We start from the raw sequence: 26,921 nt of genomic DNA, 5'->3' as shown, positions 1-26,921 counted from the left end.
AAAAAAAAAAAAAAAAAAAAAAAAAAGTTGGCAATACTTTAGAGTCAAGACATGACAGTCGGCCAATTTTTTTTTTAAAATTTTTTTTTTTTTTTTTTTTTTTTTTTTTCCTTCGTAAATGAAAATTGCACAAATTATTTTATAACTATAATAATAATAATAATGCCAATTCTCAGCGGGCGCCTTTTTTTTTTTTTTTTTTGTTGGTTCGGTTCGAGTTCGATTTGTTTGTTTGTTTGTTTGTTTGTTTTTTTGAAAAGAAACCCATTTTTTTCAAGTTTTTTTTTTTTAAAAAACAGTTTCAATCGAATCGGGGGCAAAAAAAAAAATTCCCATCCGAAAAACGTTTTTCCAAGAAAAAAAAAAAAAAAAAACTGTAAATTAAATTTGCCCCAAACAAACGACGATTATTTCGGGGGTAAACAATATTTCAGAACATAAATACATAAAAAAAAAAAAAAAAAAAAAAAAAAACATTTTCTATACGTACAGGACGAAAAACACGCACGCACACACACACACACACGCGTATATATATATTATTTAGTGTCGATCACAATTTTTATTATTATTATTTTATCACTTACGAACAAACGACCTACGTACAAACCTTGAACAACCCGCAAACACACACACACATACATATATATATATAAATATAAATTTAAATGATTGATATGTTAAAGTCACGGATTGAGGTTACAACGACAGTGCGAGAGAGTTAAAAAAAAAAAAAAAAAAACAGTAAACGACCATCAAGCGTGAACAAATTGAAATGATTGGAAAACAAAACAAAACAACAACAACCTAAAATGATGACAAAAACATTGAAAACTGTTGCGGGGAATACACACAATGCACACGCACGCACGCACGCACGCACGCACACCAACTTTTAATTACATACGAAAATCTCTTGTTTTATTTCCAAGAAAATCGCCCCCCACAAAGCAAACAAAATTGCCAGGTCGCACTCATTCTGTCTCTCTCTCTCTTCCCTCCACCTCTTCCTACCTATCTCTCTCTCTATCTTTTTTTTTGCACGTTATTTTTTGCTCTTAATTTTTCGATAATTGATTAAAATTTACAACGTAAAAACTAATAATAATAATAATAATAATAATACCTGACGACGTGAAATTGTATTTAAAAAAAAAAATAAATAAATAAATGAGAAAAAATGCCAATAAATTTGTCTTTTGCTTTTTTATTGTTCCCCCCCCCTTTCTTTCTTTAAAACGTTCAAGTTAAATGACAGTTGGACACCAAAAAATAAAAATAAAAATTAATTACGTTATAATTTAGTTTATTATTATTATTATTATTACCATCATCATCATCATCATCAACAACATACGACTGTTTAAATTTTCAGACGGTCATTTTAATCAGGCGCCAACATTGTTAATATTCGATTCATAAATCTAATAATCGCGATGAAGAGATTTACGAAACTTTATAATTAAATAAGAGAGAAAGAGAGAGAGAGAGAGAGAGAGAGAGAGAGAGAGAGAGAGAAAGAAGGAAAGAGAGAAAGAAGGAAAGAGAGAAAGAAAGAAAGAAAAAGAAAAAAAAATTGAAAAAGAAACAACTACCCACACATCACAAGAAAAACTTAAAAAAAAAAAAATTAATCACAAGGCAAATTAAGGAGGAGGAAAAGGAAAAGGAGAAGGAGGAAAAGGAGAAGGAGGAGAAGGAGGAAAAGGAGGAAAAGGAGGAAAAGGAAAAGGAGAAGGAGGAGAAGGAGGAAAAGGAAAAGGAGTGATGATGAAAACAAAAGAAAAAAATGATTAAATGTACATTCGACATGCAATTTTTTTCCCAATTCGAGTAAACACAACGACAAATATCATAACTGCCATCATTTAGCTCACTAGAGCACACACACAGACACACACACATGCACATACACACACACACACACACATACACACACAAAAGAATTTTTACAATGTTGTCACATGGATAAGAAGGTATCAATCGATTATCAATATCATCACACCCAATCATATGATGCACTCCACTCGAGAAGTTAAAAGAAAACCTTATTTCTATGAGATGAACTCGAGTAAACACAAATGAATTTAGAGTATGTAAAAGATACCACAATCAATAAATAAATCATTTTTAATTAAATGCTTCTCATTCTCCATTCATTCATTCATTCATTCGAAATAAAAAAATTGCATCAAAACTTTTATTTTGTCTGTATCTAGATTTTTAAATAAGGAAAAATTAATAAAATATTAAAATAAAAAACTTTCATGTGAAAGAAATTTAAAAAAAAAATTTTTTTATACAATACATAAAAATAATAATAATAATAAAAAAAATGGAAAAGCAATTTGTGTTGCTTAGCCATGAATTAATTATCAATGTCTATAATTATTGTGTATAATTTAAATTGGTTAGACACAACAAACTAATAATAATAATAATAATAATAATAATGACAAGAAAGGAAAGCAGTACACAAATTTTGACCTAAATTCTTTTAGTTTTATAAAAAAAAAAAAAAAAAAAAAAATTGGCAAGTAAGACTTACAACAACACAACCTACAATTATTACTAACATTATATTGCCAAATTGTGCACTAAAACTGTATTCGAACATGCACACACACACACACACACACAAACATTCAAACATATGTAATAAACCTTTTTTACATTACAAATTTTAAATTTTATCAGTTGAATTTTTTTTTTCCCCCCTCTCTCTCTCTCTCTCTCTCTCTCTCTCTTTTTAATACCAAAACAAACAATTTGCAAAAAAAAAAATAAAGTATAGAATAAAATCATATTATTTATGACTTTACATTGTTCTTTTCGATTATGCACTGAACATTTTTATAGCTAAACATCAACCATAACCTAAAAAAAAAATGTGATGATGATGATGATGATGATAATGAGAAAAGAAAAAGCAGCATCATATGATATGATATTGTAAAATCATTCAAGCGCTTATATATTCGATGAAAACAATACATGAGAAACAAACAAACAATTTAAAGCGAATATGAAGATGACGACAACAACAACAATGACAACAACACTTCGATAGTGAAAGTTTGATTTGTGTAAAACAACAAATCCACCTTATCTATTCCAAAAAAATCATATAAACTCATGTCAAAGATTAGCAAGTTTTAATACACAGCAAACAATAATAATAATAATACTAAACTCAACACATTAATCATTATTAACCATTAATTTATTCCATTTTTTTTTTTTTTGTCGTTTGTACAATTCGTATTTAAATATGTTTCCCATTCCTCGACCTCGACTAGAAATTTACTTTTTTTTAAATTCATTTGCACTATCATGTGATTGTATAAAATTAGGAGTAAAAGACAAAACAACCTTTTTGTGCTCCTGAGAAAAAGGTTAAAAGGTAATTTTACTTTGACACAAGAGCAATAGCAACAACGACAACAACAGCAGCAACACTCAACACATAAAAATGAGTAGAAATAATAATAAAAAAATACAAAGAAAAGGTAAAAAAACGATTTGAAATTAAGGTAAATGGAACAAATGTAAAATTAAAATATCATTATTATTATTATTATTATTTTCACCATTGAAATTTTTCCATTATTGATATGAAATACCACTACAGACACACACACACAACCATTAGTAATAAATATAAATAATTATTAATTTTAAATTTAAGAGTAATAATAATAATAATAATAATAATGTGACTGATTGAAAAAAACACAAGAAAAAAGTATTTAAAAAAAAAAAAAAAATTTTTTTTTTTTTTTTTTTCTGACTAAATTAGATGTGTAAAATGGCCGCCATGAAATTTGATACCGTTGGATTTTTCAAAACGAAAGGTTACTTTTAAGCGATATTTGAGCGAACATGGTCCGGTTAAAACAACAATAACTCAAATTACAAGCTAATCAAGGTCATTAATTAAAAATAATATTAAAATAAAATAATAATAATAAATTTTTATTATTTTTTTTTTGTGACTTGAGGACAACCATCAACCCATTTGAAATTGTGGCAAATTTTTCCACTTTTTTTTTTTTTTGGCGTGTGAAGGAAATGTTATGTAATTATCATAACCCAATTTGACAAAAAGAACAAGAGAGAAAGAAAAATGGAGTGAATAGAAGAGATAAAAAAGAATAGATAGAAAAATGCATGAAAAATCTCGAAAAATATATGTATGTACGTACAAGAATCCATTAAACGCGTTCTCACCCAATAAAACAAAAAAATAAATTATTAATAATATTTGTTTAATTACTTACTTTAAGAGCCATACACTCAGAAAATCTCGAATTCATATAAAAATTTTTAAAAAATTATACAGGTTTAATTCACACCCACTTTGCAATATATATATATATACAAAAAAAAAAAAAAAAAAATGGATCTACAACTTCACACACACGAAAAAAAAAAAAAAATTGTTCAAAATGGCCGTCTGTGAATCTCCGTTTTTATAAGTTCACAACGAAAAAGCCGACAATATTAATTTCGTTTTTTTAACAAATTTTTTTTCTTTTTCAAATATTAATAACACACATAAATTAGTTTTAAATTAATTAAATTTTTTTTTTTAAATAAAATTAAAATGCGATTAATTTCAACAGTCTCCTTCTACGATACTAAACAACTTTTTAGTGTGAGAGAGAAAGAGAGAGAGAGAGAGAGAGAGAAAAAAATTACATGGCTACGTAACAAACATTCAATGCCACTTATCAGCCTTCGTGAACTCAACCACTCTACCACGTACTACTTTCATACGAGTAAAGCGTAAGGCTTATGCTTAACTTATGACGAAATCAAACAATTTACACTACCCCCGAGCGTTTTTCTTCTCGAAAGCAATCATCGATGACGTCAATATGACGCCATAGAAAACTTTTTTCGAGGGTCGTCGTTGTCGTCGTTGTCGTCGTCGTCGTCGTTATCAAACGAACATACATTCAAATTCTTTTTTTTTTTTTTTTTGATGATGATGATGATGATGATTAGATTAAAATAAATAAATAAATTCTTTTAAAAAAAAAAAAAAAATCAAACACAAAATAATTCTTAGTCGACAAAATTAATAATAATAATAATAATAATAATAATTTCAATAAACGATTGTGTGTGTGTGTGTGTGACCAAGAATGAATATTATTATTTTAAGAAAAATTGCAACATTGCAATAAGACATTGATGATGATGATAATTGTATTATAACACATGATTTTTAAATTTAAAAAAAAAAAAAAAACAAATTGAAATCACTTATTATTATTATCATTATTATTAATTTCAAGTTTTTTTTAATAATAATAATAATTAAGCAAGACATGCATTTTAATTAAAAGAAAGTTTCAAGGTAAATAATAATAATAATAATAATAATAATTTACTATTTAAAATTTGTACCACATTTTTCTACATGTTATTACATAACATATATTATTAATTAAAAACAAAATTAAATAAATAAAATTTGTTATTATTATTATTATTATTATTATTATTTTGTTATTAACCGGTTGTAAATAAAGAATCGTAAATTAATTAATTTTTTTTTTTTTTTTTTTTTTTTTACTAAGAGGAGACATTTGTAAATATTATAATTTATTAAATTTATTAAATAATAATCGTTAATAAATTATTTAATAATAATAATAATTATTAATGTAAACGGTACACTTACCACTAACGATAATTCCCCCTTTTTTTTTTCTTTTTCGTTGTTTATTTATTATTATTATTATTATTTCCTTACGCGATGCACACAAACTTTATTTTATTTAAATATTTTTACGTTTTTATAATTTGAAATAAATAAATAAATAAAAAATTAACATTGATTTAATAAAATATAAATTAATACACATAATTGAAAAATGTGTGAAAATTTAATTATAATTTTTTTTTTTTTTTAAACGTTTAGTTTAGTAAATATGATAATAATAATAATAATAATTAAAAAGAAGAAGAAAGAAAGAAAAAAAAATAAAAATAAAAAACAAAGCACTTTTTTTTTTTATTTAAATATATAATAAATATATATATTTGTATTATTTTGTTTCTTTCTACTCGGCAAATTTTTTTTATGCGGCCGTTGATTTTTTCCCCGATTTAATTCAATAGTGCCAACTTAAATTTTTATTTCAAAAGCGTTCTTCACGCGGCGCGGTAATTTTTACTCTACGACATTTTTTTATTTTCATTTACATGTTTAGCTTACGATTAAATTCTGTCAGTTCTTTCTCTCTCTCTCTCTCTCTCTCTCTCACGCGTTATATTATAACGTTAACGATATAATGGTTATTATTATTAATTAATTTATTTATTATCGATTAGAAAATTAATAAATTAAATAGAAATAATTAAATAAATATAAAATAATAATAGAAAAATTTCGTTTTTTTGTTATTTCGAACGTTACTCACCACGACCATCATCACCACCACCTGTTTGAATTTTATTTTAAATTTAAAAAAAAAAAAAAAAATGTCGAATGATTTGTAATATAAATAATTAAAACCTTGTCGTATCAATAAAGATTTATAGAAAAATCATAAATAAATTAAAAAATATAGCTTTCAAAAAAAAAAAAAAAAAATCGACAAATCAACAGGAAACTTATAATAATAACAACAAGGACACCCGGTTGTGTAATTAATTATGATTTCAAATAACTAACAAAATTAATAATAATAATAATAATGATAATAATAATAATAATACGAAATATCTAATAAATTTTTTTCAATTTCAAATTATCGTTATGGGTGTAAAAAAAAAAAAAAAAAAAAAAAAAACCGTTACGATAATCGTGCGAATTTTTTTTTAAAATGATTTTTATCTAACGAATTTATTATTATTATTATCAAATTTAAACAAATAAATACCGACATTGATAATAATAATAATAATAATTGTATGAGGGAAAACCCGATTAAAAATATTTTTTTAAATGAAAATTATTTGTTAATAAAAAAATTTTTTTCAAAAAAAAAAAAAATCTAATAATATCAAGAGGACATTGTGACGTAATAATCACGAATCTTGGATCACGTGACTTACGTCACGTTTTAATTTTAAATAAAATAATGTATTACCTTTTATCTGAAATAAGATGAATATAAAATTCTCTCGCAGACAAATATTTTTACGTTTTAATAATTAATTTTTTTGTTTCCAATTGAAGACAATTATCACGATTGTTCAATACTTTTCTTCTTTTACCAACACCACCATTATTATTATTATTTAACATTTTAAAATTATAACATAAAATTTAAAACGAAAACAATAAAATTTTTTTATTTTTACTTTTTTTTTTTTTTAGCAATTATTAATTACAATTCAATTAAAAAAAACAGAATTAGAAACAGAAACAAAATAATTAATTTTAAAAGATTTAAAAAAAAAATTATAATTATAATAAATTTTAAAAATTAAAAACCAAAAATTCAAAAACCGAACACAATTCAAATTTTTAACGGTTACGAATGAACATTAAAATGAAATAAAAATTAAAACGAGATGTCGACGCGATTTACGTGACACCTATCGGCATTTAATAGAATTGAATTGAAAACGTTCGATTTAACGGAAAAATTTCAATTTCAAATTTTTTTTTTAAATTTATAATAAAATAATAAAAAAATAAATTGTTACGTTTTAAAAAAAAAAAAAAGTTTTTTAACGATAACAAATAAAATTATTATTTTTTTTTTTTAATAATAATTATTAACTTTTCGAAACGAAAACATGCGAGAAAAAAAAAATTAAATAATAATAACAAACATATCGTACAAAATGTTTCGACGCCATTTTAAACTCAACTTTACAACGATACGAAAAAAAAAAAATGTTTTGAAACACAATAATAATAATAATAATAATAATAATAAAACAATAAATTTCCGATTTATTTATAACGTGAGGGGGAGTGGGGAGGGAGGGGGAGAAAAAAAATATTAACGAAAACATATAAAGACTAGAAACAAAAAAAATTTTTTTTTTTTTTTGAGCTTGTTCAAATGGCTTTCTCTCTCTCTCTCTCTTTTCTTTTTAAAACACGATTATCATTATCATCATCATCAACATGATAATCGCCATTAGTATTATTATTATTATTATTGACAAATTATTACAAAATTCACAGTATTGTAGTAAAAAAAAAAAAAAAAATTATTTAATTTTTTCTTCTTTTTTTTTTTTTCTTAAAAAAATAAAATAATGATAATAATAATAACTATCATCATTATCATTATTATTATTATTATTAACAGAGTTATATATGTATATAAATATATAATTTCTTTTTGTTTTTTTTTTTTCTTTGAAATCATTTAAATAAAACATTATTTATTATTATTATTATTATGATTAATAATTGACTCGAAATTTATTTATTTATTTATTTATTTATGTCACCATTTAATAAAGCCTCCAATCAATCTTTTTACTTTCTTTCTCTCTCTCTCTCTTTAGTCTTCTTCCACGTTTTTTATTTATTTATTTATTTATTTGAAGGCTTTTCTTTTTAAAAACCGTTATTATTGATTGATTATTGATTATTTTTTTCTCTCTCCATTTTTTATAAATTTAAAACTTTAATAATAATAATAATAGTAATAATAATAGTAATAATAATAGTAATAGTAATAATAATAATAATAATAATAATATTGACTTTGTTTCATTTTCATTATTTTTTATTTGTTATCATTATTAATTATTAATTTATTATTAATAATTAATTTTTATTTAAATTATTTATTAAGTACCATTCTCATTTATTTATTTATTAATATATTTTAAATTTTAATAATATGAAAAAATATATATATCTATATATATATATATTTATGTATTTATTAATTGAATAATGAGCTTAAAAAATAAGTCACTTCGTCCCTTTAAATAATAATAATAATAATAATAATAACAACAATTTTTTTTTATTTTGTTGTTTTTCATTTTATTATTATTATTATTATTATTAATTATTAATTTAATTATTAACTATTTATTTATTTATTTATTTTGTAAGTTATTTAAAACTCGTTATATAAACCTTTTTATTTAAAAAAAAAAATAAAACAACATCTTATTAAAATAATAATAATAATAATAATTTTTATGCTTTTCCATTTCTTTCTTACCATTTTTATTGTTTTTAACGTTCGCTCGCACGCACTCACGCACGCACGCCCCCACTCACACACTTGCTTACGTATATACATATAAAATATGGCTTTTCATTTGTTTCTTTTTCTAGAATATTCTCGTATAACACGTGCGTGCGTGCGTGCGTACGTGCGCACGTGCCTGCGTTTTGCGCCCTTTTACAATTTATTTACATATGCACAACAAATACAAATTTTAAAATATTATTATTATTATTATTATTTTGTTTACTATGGCTATAATCCGATATTTTATTAAAAAATAAATTTTTTATTTATTTATTTATTTATAACGTGATGTCACGTGACACGATAATTTTGTTTCATTGATTGCAATCAAAAACGCGGCGGAATAATTTCTTTTTCTAAAAAAATATTCATTTGAAAATTACAACAAGAAAATAATTATACAAAAAAAAAAAAAAAACAACAGGATTTTAACAAATTTATTTGAAATAATAATAATAATTTTTTCCTTTTTGCTTTCCCTCTCTCTCTCCCGATCCTTCCTTCCTTCCTTTCGATTATTTTTCACGTTTGTATATCCGCCAATTCGATTTGATTTCCGGTCGTTTTGATTATATTTACATCATCATCCATGTTGTTGTTGTTGTTGTTGTTCTTTCTCTTCCTGTTGTTCTCATCGTTTTCTCCCGTCATCGTCGATATTTTTCTATTCATCATCATCATCATGTGACGACTGAATCCATCGTCCTCGGATAAATAATCTCCATCTTTCGACGAGTTGTTTAAATTTTCCAAACTTTCTTCGACAATGTCGCTGTCCTTTATGGAATGACAAACGTAACCGTAATTTTGAGTACCGTCTTCGATGTTCGACGTCGTCGGTTCGTCACCGTAATTTAATGTATTTTGAGGTTTGACCCTTTCCGAACTGCTCCTAGACACCGGATTGCTTTTTTTCGAACCCTCGTTTGGCTTTTCTTCAAAAACTATTTTTTTTTGGGGGGGGGAGAAAAAAAACAATCAATCAATCAATCACTCTCTCTCTCTCTCCTTTTAAATTTGACAATGTTTAACTTACGTTTATCTATGCTAATGATCGAACCCATGACGTCATTTATATTCAACGGAGGAGTGTTGGGAGTGTCCAACTGTCGACGAACGAGCCACCAATCCAATAGGAATAACGATAATGCTAAAATTTTTATTCCGGCACACAATCCGACGTACCTGAAAACGAACAAATGATAATAATAATAAACTTGTCGTTATAAACTCTCTCCATCTATCTCTCTCTTTCTTACTTGTAACGAAACAATTCAATGTCGTATAGGAGACATCTTCCCCCGCTTTCCCCGCACGTGCTCTTCCAAAACAAACAAGTCGAATCGATTAGATTTCCGAATAAAATCGGTGCCGGTATGTAACCGAAAAGTCTAAATATGACGAATTGCATTCCGAGTGCAAACGAACGTTCCTCCTCGTCAACTGACCTGCATCGGAAAGAAAGGTGAATACGTATTTTTTCGAAAGTATCCTCGCAAACAGTACAAAAGAACCTTACGTACCTTAAAACGATCATGAGAAGTGGCATCTGCGTCGTCGCCACCATAAAAGTCATGAAAAATAATAATATTAAAAAAGGATATATTGTTTTGCAAGGCGATGTACAAGGGCCCGCCGTCGCCACGGGCACGACGGTCACTTCGGCATATTCATCTTCTTTCGACAGGTTACCGTGAATGCCTTAAACAAAAAAAAAAAAAAATCATTTAAAGAGTGTGGATGTGCGCGAGAGGTACGACACGGTACGACACGAATAAAACAACTCACATGTACAATTGAAATAATTATTACGACTAGAGAATGCGGTGCATCCGGCGTGGCAAGGACTGAAATACGTCAAACCGTTATTACCGCAAACTGGTTCCACGTCGGAAGTTGCGCAATCGCAACCGAAATTACACGACGCCGTCAAGTTGACGCGAAAAGGTTCCACTTTGGTCGATGTGCTGAAACGATGATAATAACGGTTATTTTTAAATCCGAATTACAATTGTTGCTGTCGTCGTCCTGTCGTGGTCTTACCTGTTGAAATACGGAATCGTCGTGCCGGCCATTTTGACGTTGTCGCACCCCAAAAAAAACAACAATCCGTAACAGGCGAGACATATTGTGTTCGAGATCAAAACAAATTGCACTGCTCCCTTCGGTTTCAATTCGAGACGTTTGAGAAGGAAACCGCCCATGAAAATACCGATGCACGCTCCGGGTATCGCGATGGAACCTGAAAGAAACCAAAAGAAAATTTTATTCCTAAATTTCATTTCGACATGAAAACAATTATTTATAAATTTATTTATTTATTTTTTATAATTACCCGTGAAAACGCTTGCTTGACTTTTACCCAAACTAAATTGAGTTTCGAGATATTTCGGTAAGAACACGATGAAACCCGAAACTATTATTAATTCCATGCAGGCTCCTAAACAAGTTATTATGTACACTGGATTACTCACGAGTCTCCACATCGAAACCGGAATGTCTAAAATTCCCCCCCAAAAAAAAAAAAAAAAAAAAAAAAAAAAAAGAAAAATTTTTCATATCAATCTTTTAAAAACCATTCTCCCTCCTCCTCCTCCACCTCCCCTCCTATTTACCTTTGATATCTTTCCCGTACGTTTTCGTATCTTCTTCCGTCGTCTTTTTCGCTTTCGCTTTCAATTCCGCATCGGGTTTTGATTTTTCCATCAACCTTATCTTTTCCTTTTCTCTGAGCAATGTTTTCGGATAAGCGAAAAATGGTATGGATACGGCTATTAGTAAAACGCCGCATATTAAAAATCCTCCCCACCACATTCCGACCCATCTCGTGTCGTCTGGAGCTGTGGAGCGAAAGAAAAACAATCGACAATTATTATTATTATTATTATTAGTATCATTAACGTTAAAATCATTCTCGAAACGAATTAAGGAATTACCGATTAAAATGGGAATACTCGATAACGAGTCCATGTGAAAACTTAACAAATAGGCACCGAGAAGAAAACCGCAAACGGGACCGAATGCAGCCATTGAATACATGCAACCGATGTACAAACTCGCGGATTCACTTCGAACGTGATCGTCTATGTAAGTCGTTCCGAGGGTGAACAGTGGAGATCCGCCGCACCCCAGCAAAAGCTGAGCGAGAACGAACAACATGACGGGACCGAACGTCGACGGAGTGCTCTGAATGCAATTCGTGTGAACGTGAGTCGATAAAGGCGGCGATGACAAACCTTTGAGACAACAAAGAAAAAAGAAAAGTTAAAAAAAAAAAAAAAAAAAAAAAAATTTTTCCTTTTGGATTCTTTCAATTGGATGAGGGACCTACCGTTTGTCAGTCTTCCCAAATCCATGTCCTTTTGCCTTAAAGACACGGCTCTGCATATATTATCTTGCGTTACGTTATGCACTAGAAAATTTGAGGAAGAATCCGAGGTAAAATGAGGTACCATAAAAATCATTGAGCCCACACCCGTAATCACAGCCCCTGAAATTCAAATTTATAAATGATGAATGCAACAACAGTGGCAGCAGCAGCAGGAGCAGCAACAGCAAAAAAACAAAAGGGATAATAAATGGTTACCGATAGCTATCCACACTGGAATATGCCGCGTTGATCCCAAATAACTGACGAATATCACAGTGATAACATTTCCTATTTCATACGAACTGGCTATCAAACCAGAAAGTGACGAAGGAATTTCAAAGCGTTTTTCAATTGTAGTTATTACTGAATTTATATAACCTGAACTAAGAGCTTGTTGTAAATTAACTAAAAATGACAAGAGCATAACAAACACCTGAAACAAACGCAAACAACAAACGATTTTAGTTACCTTATTCTTTTGACAATAAACATCCGATCCTGATACGTAAAAGACCTCCTCATCATCATCATCATTAGATTATTATCGTGTTATCAATGACATTTTCGACCCGTGAATTTTTTTTTTTTTTTTTTTTTTTAGTTTCTCGTTGAAGAAAAAATTATTATTTTTTTTCTTTATTATGATAGACCAATCGATAGATCGATAGATCGATCGTTCGAGTTAATCGTAATCGAAATAAAGAGAGAGAGAGAGAGAGAGAGAGAAAATCGAATACGTGAATTATTTAATGAGGAGAAGACGACGACGACGACGACGACGACGACGACATTAAATTTCGTATTGCAAAAGAAAATTATATTCCTTTTCTGGGGGGTAGGTAGGAGGTAAAAGGAAGCGTTTGGGGGCGGGGTGAAGAGCGAGGGGGAGAGGAGGGGAAATCTACATGCAAAACTTAAAAAGTATCATTTTCCCGTTATGAGATAATTTACATGAACGTTGTTGTTGTTGGGTCGGTCGGTCAAAGCCAAATTATTATTATTATTATTATTTTTTTTTTAAATTACGTCCGTTTAAACTAAATGACATAATTAATTAATTTTTTTTTTTTGCAACAGTAATTATCATTATTATTATTATGTCTATCAACGGTTTTCTTACGGTAATTAATTAATTACTTCACCGAGTACCAACGGACAAAAAAAAAAAACCTAGTAGTACCTTTTTAGAAACGAAAGACGTTTTCGCAAACTAATGATGACGACGGCGACGGCGACGATGATGATACTAATAATAATAATAATAATAATAATAATAAAAAAATCATTTACCTTTATATTGGCATATTTTTGCAGGAAAGACGGCCGACAGGAAAGAATCCCGCAATCTTTTAACTGTTGGACATCTATGGGTGGTTCGTAGGTAACAATATTTTTTTCGCCTCTGTCAACCCTGCGAGGAGAGGGGGGAAAACAAAAACATTAAAAAACATAATAAAATCATCGTTCTCGATGTTTTTTCGCGCGTAACAAACTAACAAACAAACAAACATACTTGATTTACATGCATAATAATAATAATAATAATAATTTATTTTATAGTAGAACAAACGACCTAAATTAGTCGGGGGGGGGGGAACAAAAAACCGTGCAATTCCACTACTACCGCATCACTTACGAATCAAAAAGAGAGAGAGAAAGAGAGAGAGAAGAGAGAGAGAGAAGAGAGAGAAGAGAGAGAGAGAGAGAGAGAGAGAGAGAAGAGAGAGAGAGAGAAGAGAGAGAGAGAAAATTCAAATTAAATGCGTAACGAGAAGAAATTCTCAAAAAAAACATGGAACCGTTAAATTATTTAAATTCAATCTGAATAATAATAATAATTTTTTCTTTCTAAATGAAAACAATACGTAATTAACCAGTTTTTTCTTTTTCTAGAAAATTTATTGAGAATGCACGCGCACGCCGAAACATTCATTTTACCAAAATCTCAAAATAATAATAATAATAATAATAAATGTTCTCGATCTGGTTTCCTTTTTTTTTTAAAGCAAACAATTACAGTTAGGCTAACGGTTCCACCACACACACACACGCAAAATTTTTTTTTTTTGACGTTACGTAAAAAAGAAAAGTGGTAGTAGTAGTAGTAGTAGTGGTAACAATACCGAACGGTAAGGTACACGCCCCCCCCACAAAAAAAAAAAAAATAATGATGATGACTTACGTGATGAATGCCCCGCAACCCGATGGGTTCCTCGAATGACACTTGATGACGTAATCGTTACAACTTTGAGTCCTGGAATGAGTGCGAATAAAATCCGTGAAACTCGAATTCCTGTGATGCGTTTTTATATTGTAATCGCTGAATGAGATCCCTCTACTGTGACCTCTCGTTCCCGCATCTGGAAAAAACATCGTGTCATTCACAATGGGTTCGCACGTATACAAATCATCGAATCCCCCATCCCAACCCCACCCCCCCCCCAAAAAAAACATTTTTCCTTACTATTACTATCCGTATTGTTTAGCTTGTAATTTTGTGATTTGACTTCGTGAACTCCATTACTAAGAGTTCTCTTGTGATTTTTAAAATCGAACGCGCTCGTCGGCCCTGTAATGTAAAAAATAAAAAAAATATTAAAATAAGAACATATTCGCCTCCCACGAGAAGATAGGAGGGGGGAGGGAGAAGACGATAACAATTAAATTTTAACAATAAAATAACGTGAATTAAATGTCGCGGAAAAATGAATCGAAACCTGGAACGATGAGTTTCATCCATTAACAGATTGAAACATGTCCTCACACACGACAACAAGAAGAACAAGAACAAGAAGACTGACATGAAACATCGGTGATGATGATGATGATGATGATGATTATGATGATGACGTCTGTGACGAGACAAATGCAACCCAACAAACAAACAAACAAACAAACAAACAAAATTATTTTCGATTCTTCGCTCTCTTGTCGTTCTACGACGCCGTCGCCACCTCCATCACCACCACCACCACCGCCATCATCATCACCATCATCATCATTATATGCATTACGCATTTGAATAAACAAAAGTGAAAGGTTTTCCTTTCTTTGTTTTCTTTTCTTTTCTTTCGCCTATGCAATCGAAAACACAACAAAAAATTATTTCCCCCTCCCCCCCCCGATTTCAACGATTTCGAAACCTGCCGATTTATAATAATAATAATAATAATAATAACATCGATAAAAACGAAATAAAATTAAATAAGATAAAAATTTATTTACTCATGTATCGAGCACATACCTAAACAACAACGACTTCAAGGTTTCAATCAACGTGCGATTTTTTTTTTTTTTTTTTTTTTTTTTTGCGCAATATTTTGCGCCCAACGGCCGTCCACCACTTTCTGCTTGCAATGGCGGACGCAAAAAGTCGGACGTTGAAATGTCAAACAAAACTTGACGAGAGCAAAATAAAAAAAATTATTGCCATGATAACAAAATAAAAAATTTTCCCGTTCCTTTTCCCATCCATTTTCGAAAATCGCATTCCTGCTCTCATTTTTCTCATATACGCACACGTGAACCGCTTTTCCGACGAAGAAAATTTTCTTTTTCTTTTACCTACGTAACGAGTACTTGGTAGAAAGAAAACTGTTTCACGGTCAATACTCGTTTTGAATTGAGTAAAAAAAAAAAAAAATTGTATTAGTCATACACCATCCATTTCGTCAAGGCTCGTGAAAAACATTAATAAAAATCTATTGCCAACTGAATACGAACGAGGCTATTGCTCCTTTTACTACCAACTACCAAAAAAAAAAAAAAAAAAAAACCCTTTACGTCATTATTTAATAGAAAAAAAAAAAAAAAAAAAAAAAAAAACCACAAACGAATATATAATAGTCCGGGGGCAAAATCGAAAAGAAGAAAAACCTAATAATGGATTTATTTTTTGAAACTGTTTGCAAATATCCAATCAACCAATCAATCAATCAATCAATCAATCAGTCGATCAATAAATGTTTTAAAGAAAGAAAAAAGAAACAATTCGAAATGGAGATGGTAGTATAAGTAGTCGTCAAGCGGAAAATCTCTTCGACCTTTTTTTCCTTTTTTTTTTTTTTTTTTTTTTAATTTGTCGCGAGTTTATTGTTTCGAAACTTTTTTCTAAAAGGTACCGACTGATAACGCGCGTTTATCACACTTTTCACGCATTTCTTATCATCAATCCATACATACGTAAAGTCAAAATATTTTCTTTTTTCTTTTCTTTTAAGGTCATTTTCCGAATCGCTACCTGACATATATACTATATTATATTGCAAATGTCAAAGTTCAAAACTTGTTCGATTCGAATGTAATAACGTACGTAAAATTTTACATTGGGGAAGAGAGAGAGAGAGAGAGAGAGAGAGAGAGAGAGAGAGAGAAAATAGCAAAGCGGATGCGGATTCAAAGATCGAATGCAAAAAAAAAAACTTTTTTTTTTAAGGTCACTCCTTTTTCTTTTGATTCGAACGCGAAAAACAAAAATCGGTGGCCGTTGGGAAATCACAACCAGAAAACCAGAATAATAATAATAATAATAATGATAATAATAATGTATAAATTTTTTTGTTTGCACTCACTTTCGCCGACTCCGCTTGACAGCGCTCTCTTGTGACCTTTGACATGATGAACGGCTGCTGCGGTCAAACCGAGCTTATCAACCTGAGGCTCCGAATCCACTTCGGAATCCTCGGTCGTGGATTGCTCGCTGTAGAGTCCCGTGATGGTATACATAGACTCGAGTCTTTTATGCTTTCCTGTCGAGGGAGTGCTCATCGAACCCATCGTTTCGAATTTACCCCTCCACTTTTGATAATTATTTAAAAGAGTTCATACACGAATGAAATTTTTTCCTTATTTTCGTTGGAAACATTCTGAACCTATGAAAAATCACCTGAAATAAAAAAAAAAAAAAACGCATAAATAATAATAATAATAATAACAATAATGGTAAGAAAACATTGACCTCCTTTTGTTTTCAAGCATTTTTATACTTAAAAGACGTGATCTAAATTTTTATTAAACGGTTTAAACGGGACACTCCCCTCGGGCCACTCACTTATTGCCCAACGCATGCACACGCACACGCACACACGCACTCGCACACAGCTAATAACATCAGCAATTCGAAAAAAAAAAAAAAAAAACAAATGTCAAGAGAGAGACAACTCGAAGGAAAAAGAGTCTATAATAAAACCGTTTAGGAAAAATATTTTTTCAGTGGCAGCAGAAGATTATTTAAAATAATACTTATTATTATTATTATTATCAAAATGAATCACCCACCGAATCTTACGTAATAAATCAGGTAATAACATCCTGTTCTATAATAAATATGTGCAACAAGAAAAAAAATTTTATTTTTTTATTTATAATGCGGACTCCATTTTTTTTTTTTTTTTTAAGGTACCTAAAAATTATTAAAACGGAATCGTTTTACAGTTAGAAATTCGATAATTTTATAAAATTCGGAACAAAAAAATAAAAAATAAAATAATAATAATAATAATAATAATAATAATAATAATAATAAAACGAATTTGATACTTTGTAATGTTTTTTTTTTTCATCTTTCAAATCTCTCCTGCCACACGATTGAAAAATATAAATAAATGAAATTATATTCAACTTTGATCCCAACAATTTTACGAGAATCCCCCCGTCTCCTTCCTTCCTTTCTACCCTCTCATCCCCTCCCCGAAAAGAAAAAAAGAAAAATAAAAATCTATCGTCGATCATTTCCCAGAATTGTTATTTTCGGCAATACGAAATCCGCAATTTTCTATCTCTCTCTTCCCCCTTTTCTCTCTCTCTTCAAAGTTTTTTTATTGATCCCTCCCTCTTTTTTTAATACATTTTAATATATATATATAAAAAAAATAACCCACGCGAAAAATTTTCCGTTTGAACAAAACAAAATTTTTTCCGAAATTCTCTGTGAAATTATCCGTTTATAATTACTCTTCTTTTCTGTCACAATCGATTCGTAACGGTTTTTTGTACGAAAAAAAAAAAATTTTCCAAAAGAATTGGGAAAGAGACATTTTTGAAAAAGATGAAATTACAAGAGAGAGAGAGAGAGAGAGATAGGGAAATCATTGACCGGAAACGTTGGCTCGAAAATACCGACAGTTCCCTACACACAACAGCAACCATTTCCCATCAAAATTCCCCCACCCATTTATTTATTTATTTATTTATTTATTAATGAAACATTTAAATATCATTCAAGATATTCGAGTGACTAAATAAATAAATAAATAAATAAATAAATAAATATCGTCATCTTTAAACGGATTAAATCTTATCTTACACTAAAAGATTTAATTAAAAAAAAAAAAGTAAAAACCGTGTAAGTATTCGACTCTTAAAAACGCATCATCATCATCCTCATCATCATTATCATTACAATTATTATTATCATTAGTTATCGATATTTTAAAACCTAAAATGAATGAGACTCACGGAATACGAAGGCGGGAAATTTTTTTTTTTCTCCAGAATCCATTCAGTCCGATGGACTTTAAAAATTCTTGGACCGAAAACTCGCGCACGCACCTCTTTTGCGGTAAAAAGAAGAAGAAGACGAACTTTCTAGGTTCACGGACGAGTCAATGAAACGAGTCTTAATTCTTTCGAAACTATTCCTGGATCATCCGAGAGAGAGAGAGAGAGAGAGACAGAGAGAGGGAGAGAGAGATACAATCATTGTCTGAACACATCGCGTTTTCGTGTTTTTTTTTTTTTTTTTTTTTTTTTTTTCATTTTTTACTGCACCGAAAACTTTTTCCCACAATTTCGCATTGACTCTCGCTCGTGGCACGAAGTAACAGTTAACAATAAAAAAGAAAAAAAAAAGCAGAAGACGTGGAAGAGGTGGAGGAGGAGGGAAAAAAACCGTTACGATACCTTTTGTTTACAAATTATTTAAAAAAAAAAAAAAAAAAACATTTTAAATTGAAACTAATTTACTTAAAAAACAAAGAAATATACTTCCTCCCTCCCTCCCTCTCTCTCTCTCTCTCTCTCTCTTACGCACACACTCTCCCCCCCCCGGCCCCCCGATTATTTGTAATCTTTTGCAATTTTTTCAACTTCGATAAAATATACTTGAGATAAATATATATACGTAAACAGATATGAAAAAAAAAAAGAAAAAACGTTTAAATTTTAACTTATTAACTCAACCGTGGAAGTAGAGTCTCACGCTCGTGCTCTCAACACGTGGAAGAAGAAAATTAACGACAACAAAAACAACAATCGGATGTTACACAAAAATAAAAGCTTATAAATTAGAGGCGTGAGCACGAGCTCGGGACCCTCACGCACGCACGCACGCACGAACGCACCCAATAAAATCCACAAGTCGTCGAAACGAAAAAAAGTTTCGCGAACGTTCGACACATCATTCCGGGGCGACATTTCACTTTCGTGGTACGAAATAATAATAATAATAATAATAATAATAATAATAATAATAATAATGAAAAAAGTGAAAATAAGTCGATGTGTATGTATAAATTGTTTAAAGGTCGCATTGGTTTTTTTTTTTTTTTTTTTTTTTTTTTTTTTTTTATACGATTGGTAACTCGTAGACTATTCTTAGCAAAAGTGTGAAAGAGAGAGAGAGAGAGGGGGGGGGACAAGTTAGTTAGAATGTACAGGCGGGCGGCAGCAACAACCTTGATTTCGAAAACCCTCAGGCTAAATAAAACAAAGAACACTTACTTACTTACTTCAGATTAAGTGGTCACAGAATTATTATTATTATTATTATTATTATTATCATTATTATTATTATCATTATCATTATTATCATTAATGTCGGATGGAGTCTTATATAAGATACTCACTCGATAATATAAATTTTAAATTACGAATAAGGTAAAAATAATTTTTTTTATTTTCTTACGTTCGTGCACGCACACGCACACGCACACGCACACGCACACGCACACGCACAACCACTCATCGTAATAAAATACATCGTCGTCGACGAGACTTTTTGAAAAATTTATTTTAAAAACGATAATTCAAATTTTTCCCCCGCCATCCTCCCCCCAATTTACGCGCGCGATCATGCATTTTCCGCCATATTTTTTTTCAAATTTCCCCCTCTTCTCCCCCCTCCCATCCCCTCCGTTTCCCCGCGAATCGTCGACCTACGACGTCGATTAAAGAATAATTTTCATTTATTTATTTGTTTGTTTGTTTGTTTTATTATTATTATTATTATTTTTCTTTTTCATGCGTTCCGCCATGTTTAAAAAAAAATCTTTATTATTCATTATTCGTCAATATTGATTGAGGCAAAGAAAAAAAAACATGTTTTGCCGAGCGAATATTTTTTTGCTACAAACCAAGCACGAAAAAATTTTCCCTCCCTTCGGCTACGTTCAAACCTTCGTGCAACGTAAACAAAAACACTTTAAGCAAAATCCAAATGAATTTTATTAATATTAATAATGATAATGATAATGATGATGAAAATCACTTTCTAAACAAATATAATTTTCACACCCTCCATCCGTATACGGAATAATATTCATAATTCCGAAAGTAAAAGTTTGGCAGAACGTTGCGTAAGCCTTTCTAATAATAATAATAATAATAATAATAATAATAATAATAATAATAATAATAATAATAATAATAATAATAAAATATTAAATATTATAAATAGCACCACCGATATTCGAGTATTTGTCCCTAAGGAATCGGGTAGAGACCTGGGATAAATGCTTAACAACCCCGACAAATAAGAGCCTTGTCGTGTTTAAGAGTGACCATAATAATAATAATAATAAATAAATATTTAAAAATTAATCAACGTTATTAAAGGAATGTAAAAAAAAAAAAAATTCGCATTACTCAAATACCGATGACGACAAATAATAATAAAAGAAAAATGTAACTTTTCCGACAGGTGAAAACTTTTTCTACTTCATCTCTCTCTCTCTCTCTCTCTCTCTCTCACACACACACGCACGCACGCAATTTTACGTCATCATCTGGGACAATGTCAAATTTTTAAATGACAAAAGCAATAAAAAAAAAAAAAAAATCTACAAGAGAGGAAGAGAAGGTGGTGTGCCTGTTAAAACCGGTGTGATGATGATGATGATGACCTACCTCAAAAATTTCAAATCCTTATTAAATAATAAACAAATGATAATAATAATAATTATTATTATTAGTACCTGAAAAAAAAAAATTCGAATGTGGGGAGTCGATTTTGTTTTAACCCACGAGTTTTTCTCCATATGGAAACAAACCGAAAACTAAAAACCTAAATACCTAAAAACTTCCTACTTTTATTTGAAAAAAGGGAAGAGGGGGAGAGGGGAGAGAGAATGGAGGGGAAGGTGGAGAGGGGGAGAGGGGGGGAAAGGTAAGGAAATGAATCGAATATTTCGATAAGAGTATTTAAAAAATCCCATTTTCCATTCGTACCTTTTCGGCACCTACGACAATAAAAAAAAAATTATTTTTACTTCATTTCCCCCCCCCCCGACAAACAAACAAACAAACAAACAAACAACCACAACAACTTCTTCCTCCTTCCTTCTTTTTCTTTTTTGTTTCGAAAACTTTTTAATTAATTTGAAACAATTTACAAAAAAATTTAAAAAAAAAAAAAATGCGTTAATTAAATTTTTCTTCTTCTTCTTCTATTATTAATCGACGACTTTGAGAGTGAAAGAGAGAGAAAGAGAGAGAGAAAGAGAGAGAGAGAGAAAGAGAGAGAGAGAGAGAAAGAGAGAGAGAGAGAGAAAGAGAGAGAGAGAGAGAAAGAGAGAGAGAGAGAGAAAGAGAGAGAGAGAGAAAAAAACTCGTTAAAAAAATATTTTTCGAAACAATTTTCTTTTTTGTTTTTTTCAAAATGAATGCGCAATAAAAAAGAAAAAAATTTTTTTAAACTTTAATTGGAATAATTTAAATTTAAATTTAAATAATAATAATAATTTTTTTTCTTTTTTAATGACGTGTAACCGGAAATCGCGTTTTCACAAACGAACCAAAACTTAACATAATAAACTTTTTTTTTTTTTTGCACGAAATTTTATATTCTTTTCGTTCGCTATCTATCGCCTTCTTTCTTTCTTTCTTTATATATTGTTTGCCTAAATCGTTTGGCAATAACTAAAGTAATAATAATAATAATAATAATAAAACACGATGTTAAGCACGCAGAGACTGACAAGAGGTGTGACACAATAAAGGAAGTAGATAAGAAAGAGAAAAAAAAATGGTATTATTAAGTATGATGGTAGTAGGAGTGAAAAGTACTCAGTTAGGGTTTTTTTTTGTGAGGAGAAAGCTGAAATCAAGTTCCGGTATGTACAAAAAAAACGTTTCCTTTTACAGACTTTTAAACAACACGGTTTAATGTTGTCTCCCACACGTTATTGATAATAATAATAATAATAACAACAACTAAATTTGGTTGTAATTTGACGTTTCAAAAAAAAAAATAAATAAATAAAAGCAAATCATTGCTTAAATAAATCGGTTTGTAAACACGTAATATCACCACCACCGCCACCACTACCAACATTACAAAAAAAAAAAATTGGAGCCATCATTACGGGTTCCGATAAAAGAAAAGTTTTAATTGAACTGTGCGGGGAAAATGCGAAAAAAACGAACCTCGAAGGGAGGAAGGGGGGGGGGGGGAAATTCCGATTCGATTAAGGTCAACAAAAAAAATGTTTTTCTTTTTTTTTTTTTTTTTGGGGGGGGAAGGGGCGCTTAATCAAAAAAATTAACGATGAATTAAACTTTGACCTCTTTTCATACCCCTCTCTCTATCCCTCCCCCCGGGGGAAAACAAAACAGTAAATGAATTTCCATTTTTTTTTCTTTCTTTCCCTTCCCTTCTAAAGATTACAAAAAAACGAAAACAAACAAATCAACGGAAAAAAAAAAATTAGAAAGTGGAACGTGAAATCATAACAAAAGTTAAAATAATAATAATAATAATAATAATAATAATAATGATAATGATAATAATGATAATGATAATAATGATTTTGAATAACTAAAATAAGAGGGCGTTTAATGAAGTCACTCTGGAATGGAGAGACTTCGAAAAAAAAAAAACCAAATTAAAAATTTTTTGCCGTAAAATTATTATTATTATTATTATTTTCTTCTTTTTCCCCTTCGTTTCACATCGTTTGATAATAATAATAATAATAATGAAAGATAAAATCGAACGGTATGCGAAAGGAAAAGTATCGAGAAAAAAAAAAAAAAATACAAATGCAATGCGTCAGCACAAAAAAAAAAAAAAAACCTCAACATCCTGATGACATAACATTTAAGAAATTGTAAAGGCAAACTGGTCCCCTTCCCTCCCCCTCCCCCCAAGTCCCCAGTCTCCAGGTCCCCGTTTAAAATCTCCATTTAATATATAAAATCCTCCCACGTCGAAGGACAAGCTCAAAAAAAAAAAAAAAAAAAATTTTTTTTTATTTTCGATCGTACGTACTTTCGCCTTATTTATTTATTTCACGATCAAGACTACGAATAGTAACAACAACGACAACAACAACAGCAGACGATTTTTTTTAAAACCACGTAGATTCTACGTCATCATATCGTTTGTCGTGGTTTTAATTTTTTTTTAACCGAATCGAGTATTGTTATTTTAAAAACATTCAATTTGACACGAAATAATTCTCCTGCAGATTTATTTAAAAAAAAAAAAAAAAAAAACTTGATTTCACGGTCTACGTGACGTTTAATAATAATAATAATAATAATAAAATCAATTATTTTGCAACGAAAGCTCGTTAATAATAATAATAATAATAATAATAATAATAATTGCACGAATCAAAAGCCGTTAGTTATTATAGTCAGTCAGTCTTTCATATTGTTTCTCTTGTTCTCGATCGATTCTCTAACGATTTTTTTTTTAATAAAATGGGGAGAAGAGAGAGAGAGAGAGAGAGAGAGAGAAAAAAAAAAAAGCTACACTTTAATCAGTTCAAATGCTTTGACCCCGACATTAAAAACTCGTTACTACTACGTCCGATTAGTTTTCTTTTTTTGCTCCCAACCAATAAATCGTTAAACGAACATTCATGGCCGATGATATCGGGGAGCCTTTCGCAACATTCAGGTTTTAAACAACAATAACAACGACAAACGGACAATATGATAAGGTTTTTGACTTTTTTACCACTCGCAATTACATCGATCAATCAAAAACGATACGAATTATTCGCAGGATAGTAACCTTACGACAAAATCAATGATCCAATGCCAAAAATTGAAAGCAAAGTTGGAGGGAGGGGAGGGGAGAGAAGGGGGGGAGAAAAAAAGAAAGGCGAAAACCTCCATTTTGTCATTTCGTTTGAATAACCGCCGAAACCGATGAGGCATACTAATGGATTATTATTATTATTATTATTTAAGGTCACAAAACGAAAAATCCGCGCGTAGGAAAAAAAAAACGCGGCACGCACGACGTGCGAATTTAAATACGAAAATAATAATAATCTTAATAATGATGATAATAATAATTTTCAATACGAAAAAAAAAATTCCACGTGGGTTTTCGTGTTTGTTTGTTTGTTTTTGTTTGTTTTGCGATTCTTTCCCACCACCACCCCTGCACGTTTCCTAGATTTAATTTAATACATATATACAAAAATAAATTTCAAAAATTCGAGAGAGGAGAAGCAACAACAGCAGCAGCAGCTGTTTGTTTACTACAAATACGAAATTGTTTAGTCGCAGAATAAAAGAAAAACTTCGCGGCCATTTTTTTTTTTGAATTCGTCGTTTGATTTAATTATTAAAGAATTTAATTAAAATCTTGTTTTTAAAGTAGGCGTTTAGTCTTTACGATAATTATAAATAATAAATAAATCTTTTTCATTCGCACCTTCCCTCCTCCTCCTCCTACTTCTTTCCCACTTCCTCCCAACATTTTCCTTTTAAAATTTAAAAATCACCTACAAAAGAACCCAACTTTTTTTTTTTTTTTTTTAAAGTTGGCAAAAGTTAAAGGGATCAGTAATGCAAATCTCAATTTTCTCTTCTTTTTTCTTTTCCAAATAAAAATTTTCCCGGAAAATCTAACAACAACTTTAATTGAAAAAAAACATACTAATAATAATAATAATAATACTAATAATATTGGGTTGGCAAATAAGTAACTGCGGATTTTACCAACAGATAGTTTGTTATTTTTTTTGAGTACGTTTACGTTTTTGTACAGACATGAACTTTTGATATGTTATTACTTGGTTCCTTCTGTAACATTCAGTACCAAAATTTCATTGAACTCTTAAATAGTACGCGAGCAAAAGATAATTAAACATGGGGAGCCAGAGCGAGCATTTCCTCCACATTTTACTTTTTTATTTTTGAAAGAGTGTTAATGCTTCCCAGGCCAATAAAAAGTTGTGGGTCGTGTAGGGGAATGAAGCCTTAATAGAACGGCAGTGTCAAAACTGGTTTGCGAAATTCCGTTCTGGAGATTTTTCTTTGCAAAATGAGGAGTGCTCCGGGCGCCAATTGGAGGTTAAAGATGAGCAAATAAACGCCCTCATTGATTATGATCGGCATAGTTTGACTAAGTACATTGTAAAAAAGCTAGATGAGTCACATATGTGCGTCAAAAACCGTCTGCGGCATCTTGGGTGCCATAAGAAGCTTGATGCGTTACTTTGGGGAACGTTAGTTAACGAGGCGACTCTGTCTTTGCGATATGCTTCTTAAACGCAATGCAAATGATTCTTTTTTGAAAGAATGGTCACCGGAGATGAAAAGTGGGTTGTCTATGATGACTTTTTGAGAAAAAGATCCTGGTTTAGGCAAGGAAACAGGCACCAACAACTTCTAAGACTGACATTCACCAAAAAAAGGTATTGTTATCATTTTGGTGGGATTACAAAGGCATAGTCAACTTTGAGCTGCTGCCACGATGTCAGACCATAAATTCAGAGGTTTACATTCGACAATTGACAAATTTAAATGATACCATCCAAGAAAAACGACCGGAACTAGCCAATAGCAAAGGAATTGTCTTTCACCACCATAATGCCAGGCCCTCCCCATCTTTAGCCACTGGACAAAAACTACTGGAGCTAGGCTGGAATGTTTTGCTGCACCCTCCATATAGTCCCAAACTAGCTCCAAATAATTATCATTTTTTCCGATTCCTAAAAAATTTTTTAAACGGACAAAAATTCCAAAACGACAATGAGGTCAAAACTGCATTGGAGCAGTTTTTTGCTCCTAAAACTAAAGAGTTGTATAAAAAAAGGAAAATGATACCACCCGAAAAATGTCAAAAGGTCACTAATAATAATAAACATAATATAATAGATAAAAATAATTTGACATAA

General features: G+C 30.1%; 2 protein-coding genes across 2 annotated transcripts; one reads left to right on the top strand and one right to left on the bottom strand.

The window, feature by feature from the left end:
• Window positions 1-9,716: 9,716 nt before the first annotated feature.
• Window positions 9,717-17,340, bottom strand: Phum_PHUM616210 (organic anion transporter, putative; the record flags this gene model as incomplete). The annotated part of the gene is made up of 15 exons (XM_002433137.1): window positions 9,717-10,138; window positions 10,231-10,379; window positions 10,454-10,642; window positions 10,718-10,895; window positions 10,983-11,161; window positions 11,238-11,436; window positions 11,530-11,694; window positions 11,810-12,034; window positions 12,131-12,430; window positions 12,526-12,684; window positions 12,781-12,997; window positions 13,855-13,975; window positions 14,747-14,924; window positions 15,029-15,133; window positions 17,136-17,340. The coding sequence occupies 15 exons, from the start codon at window positions 17,338-17,340 to the stop codon at window positions 9,717-9,719; spliced, it is 2,991 nt and encodes a 996-aa protein (XP_002433182.1).
• An 8,841-nt stretch (window positions 17,341-26,181) lies between these two features.
• Window positions 26,182-26,921, top strand: Phum_PHUM616200 (mariner transposase, putative; the record flags this gene model as incomplete). The annotated part of the gene is made up of 2 exons (XM_002433136.1): window positions 26,182-26,253; window positions 26,388-26,921. 2 exons carry the CDS (start codon window positions 26,182-26,184, stop codon window positions 26,919-26,921), a joined length of 606 nt encoding a protein of 201 aa, XP_002433181.1.

Source organism: Pediculus humanus, genomic scaffold, assembly GCF_000006295.1.
Source record: "Pediculus humanus corporis 1103172108322 genomic scaffold, whole genome shotgun sequence".
Classification (NCBI taxonomy): Eukaryota; Metazoa; Arthropoda; class Insecta; order Psocodea; family Pediculidae; genus Pediculus; species Pediculus humanus.
The sequence above is the reverse complement of the archived record's forward strand: the minus strand, read 5'-3'. Positions and strand labels throughout refer to the sequence as shown.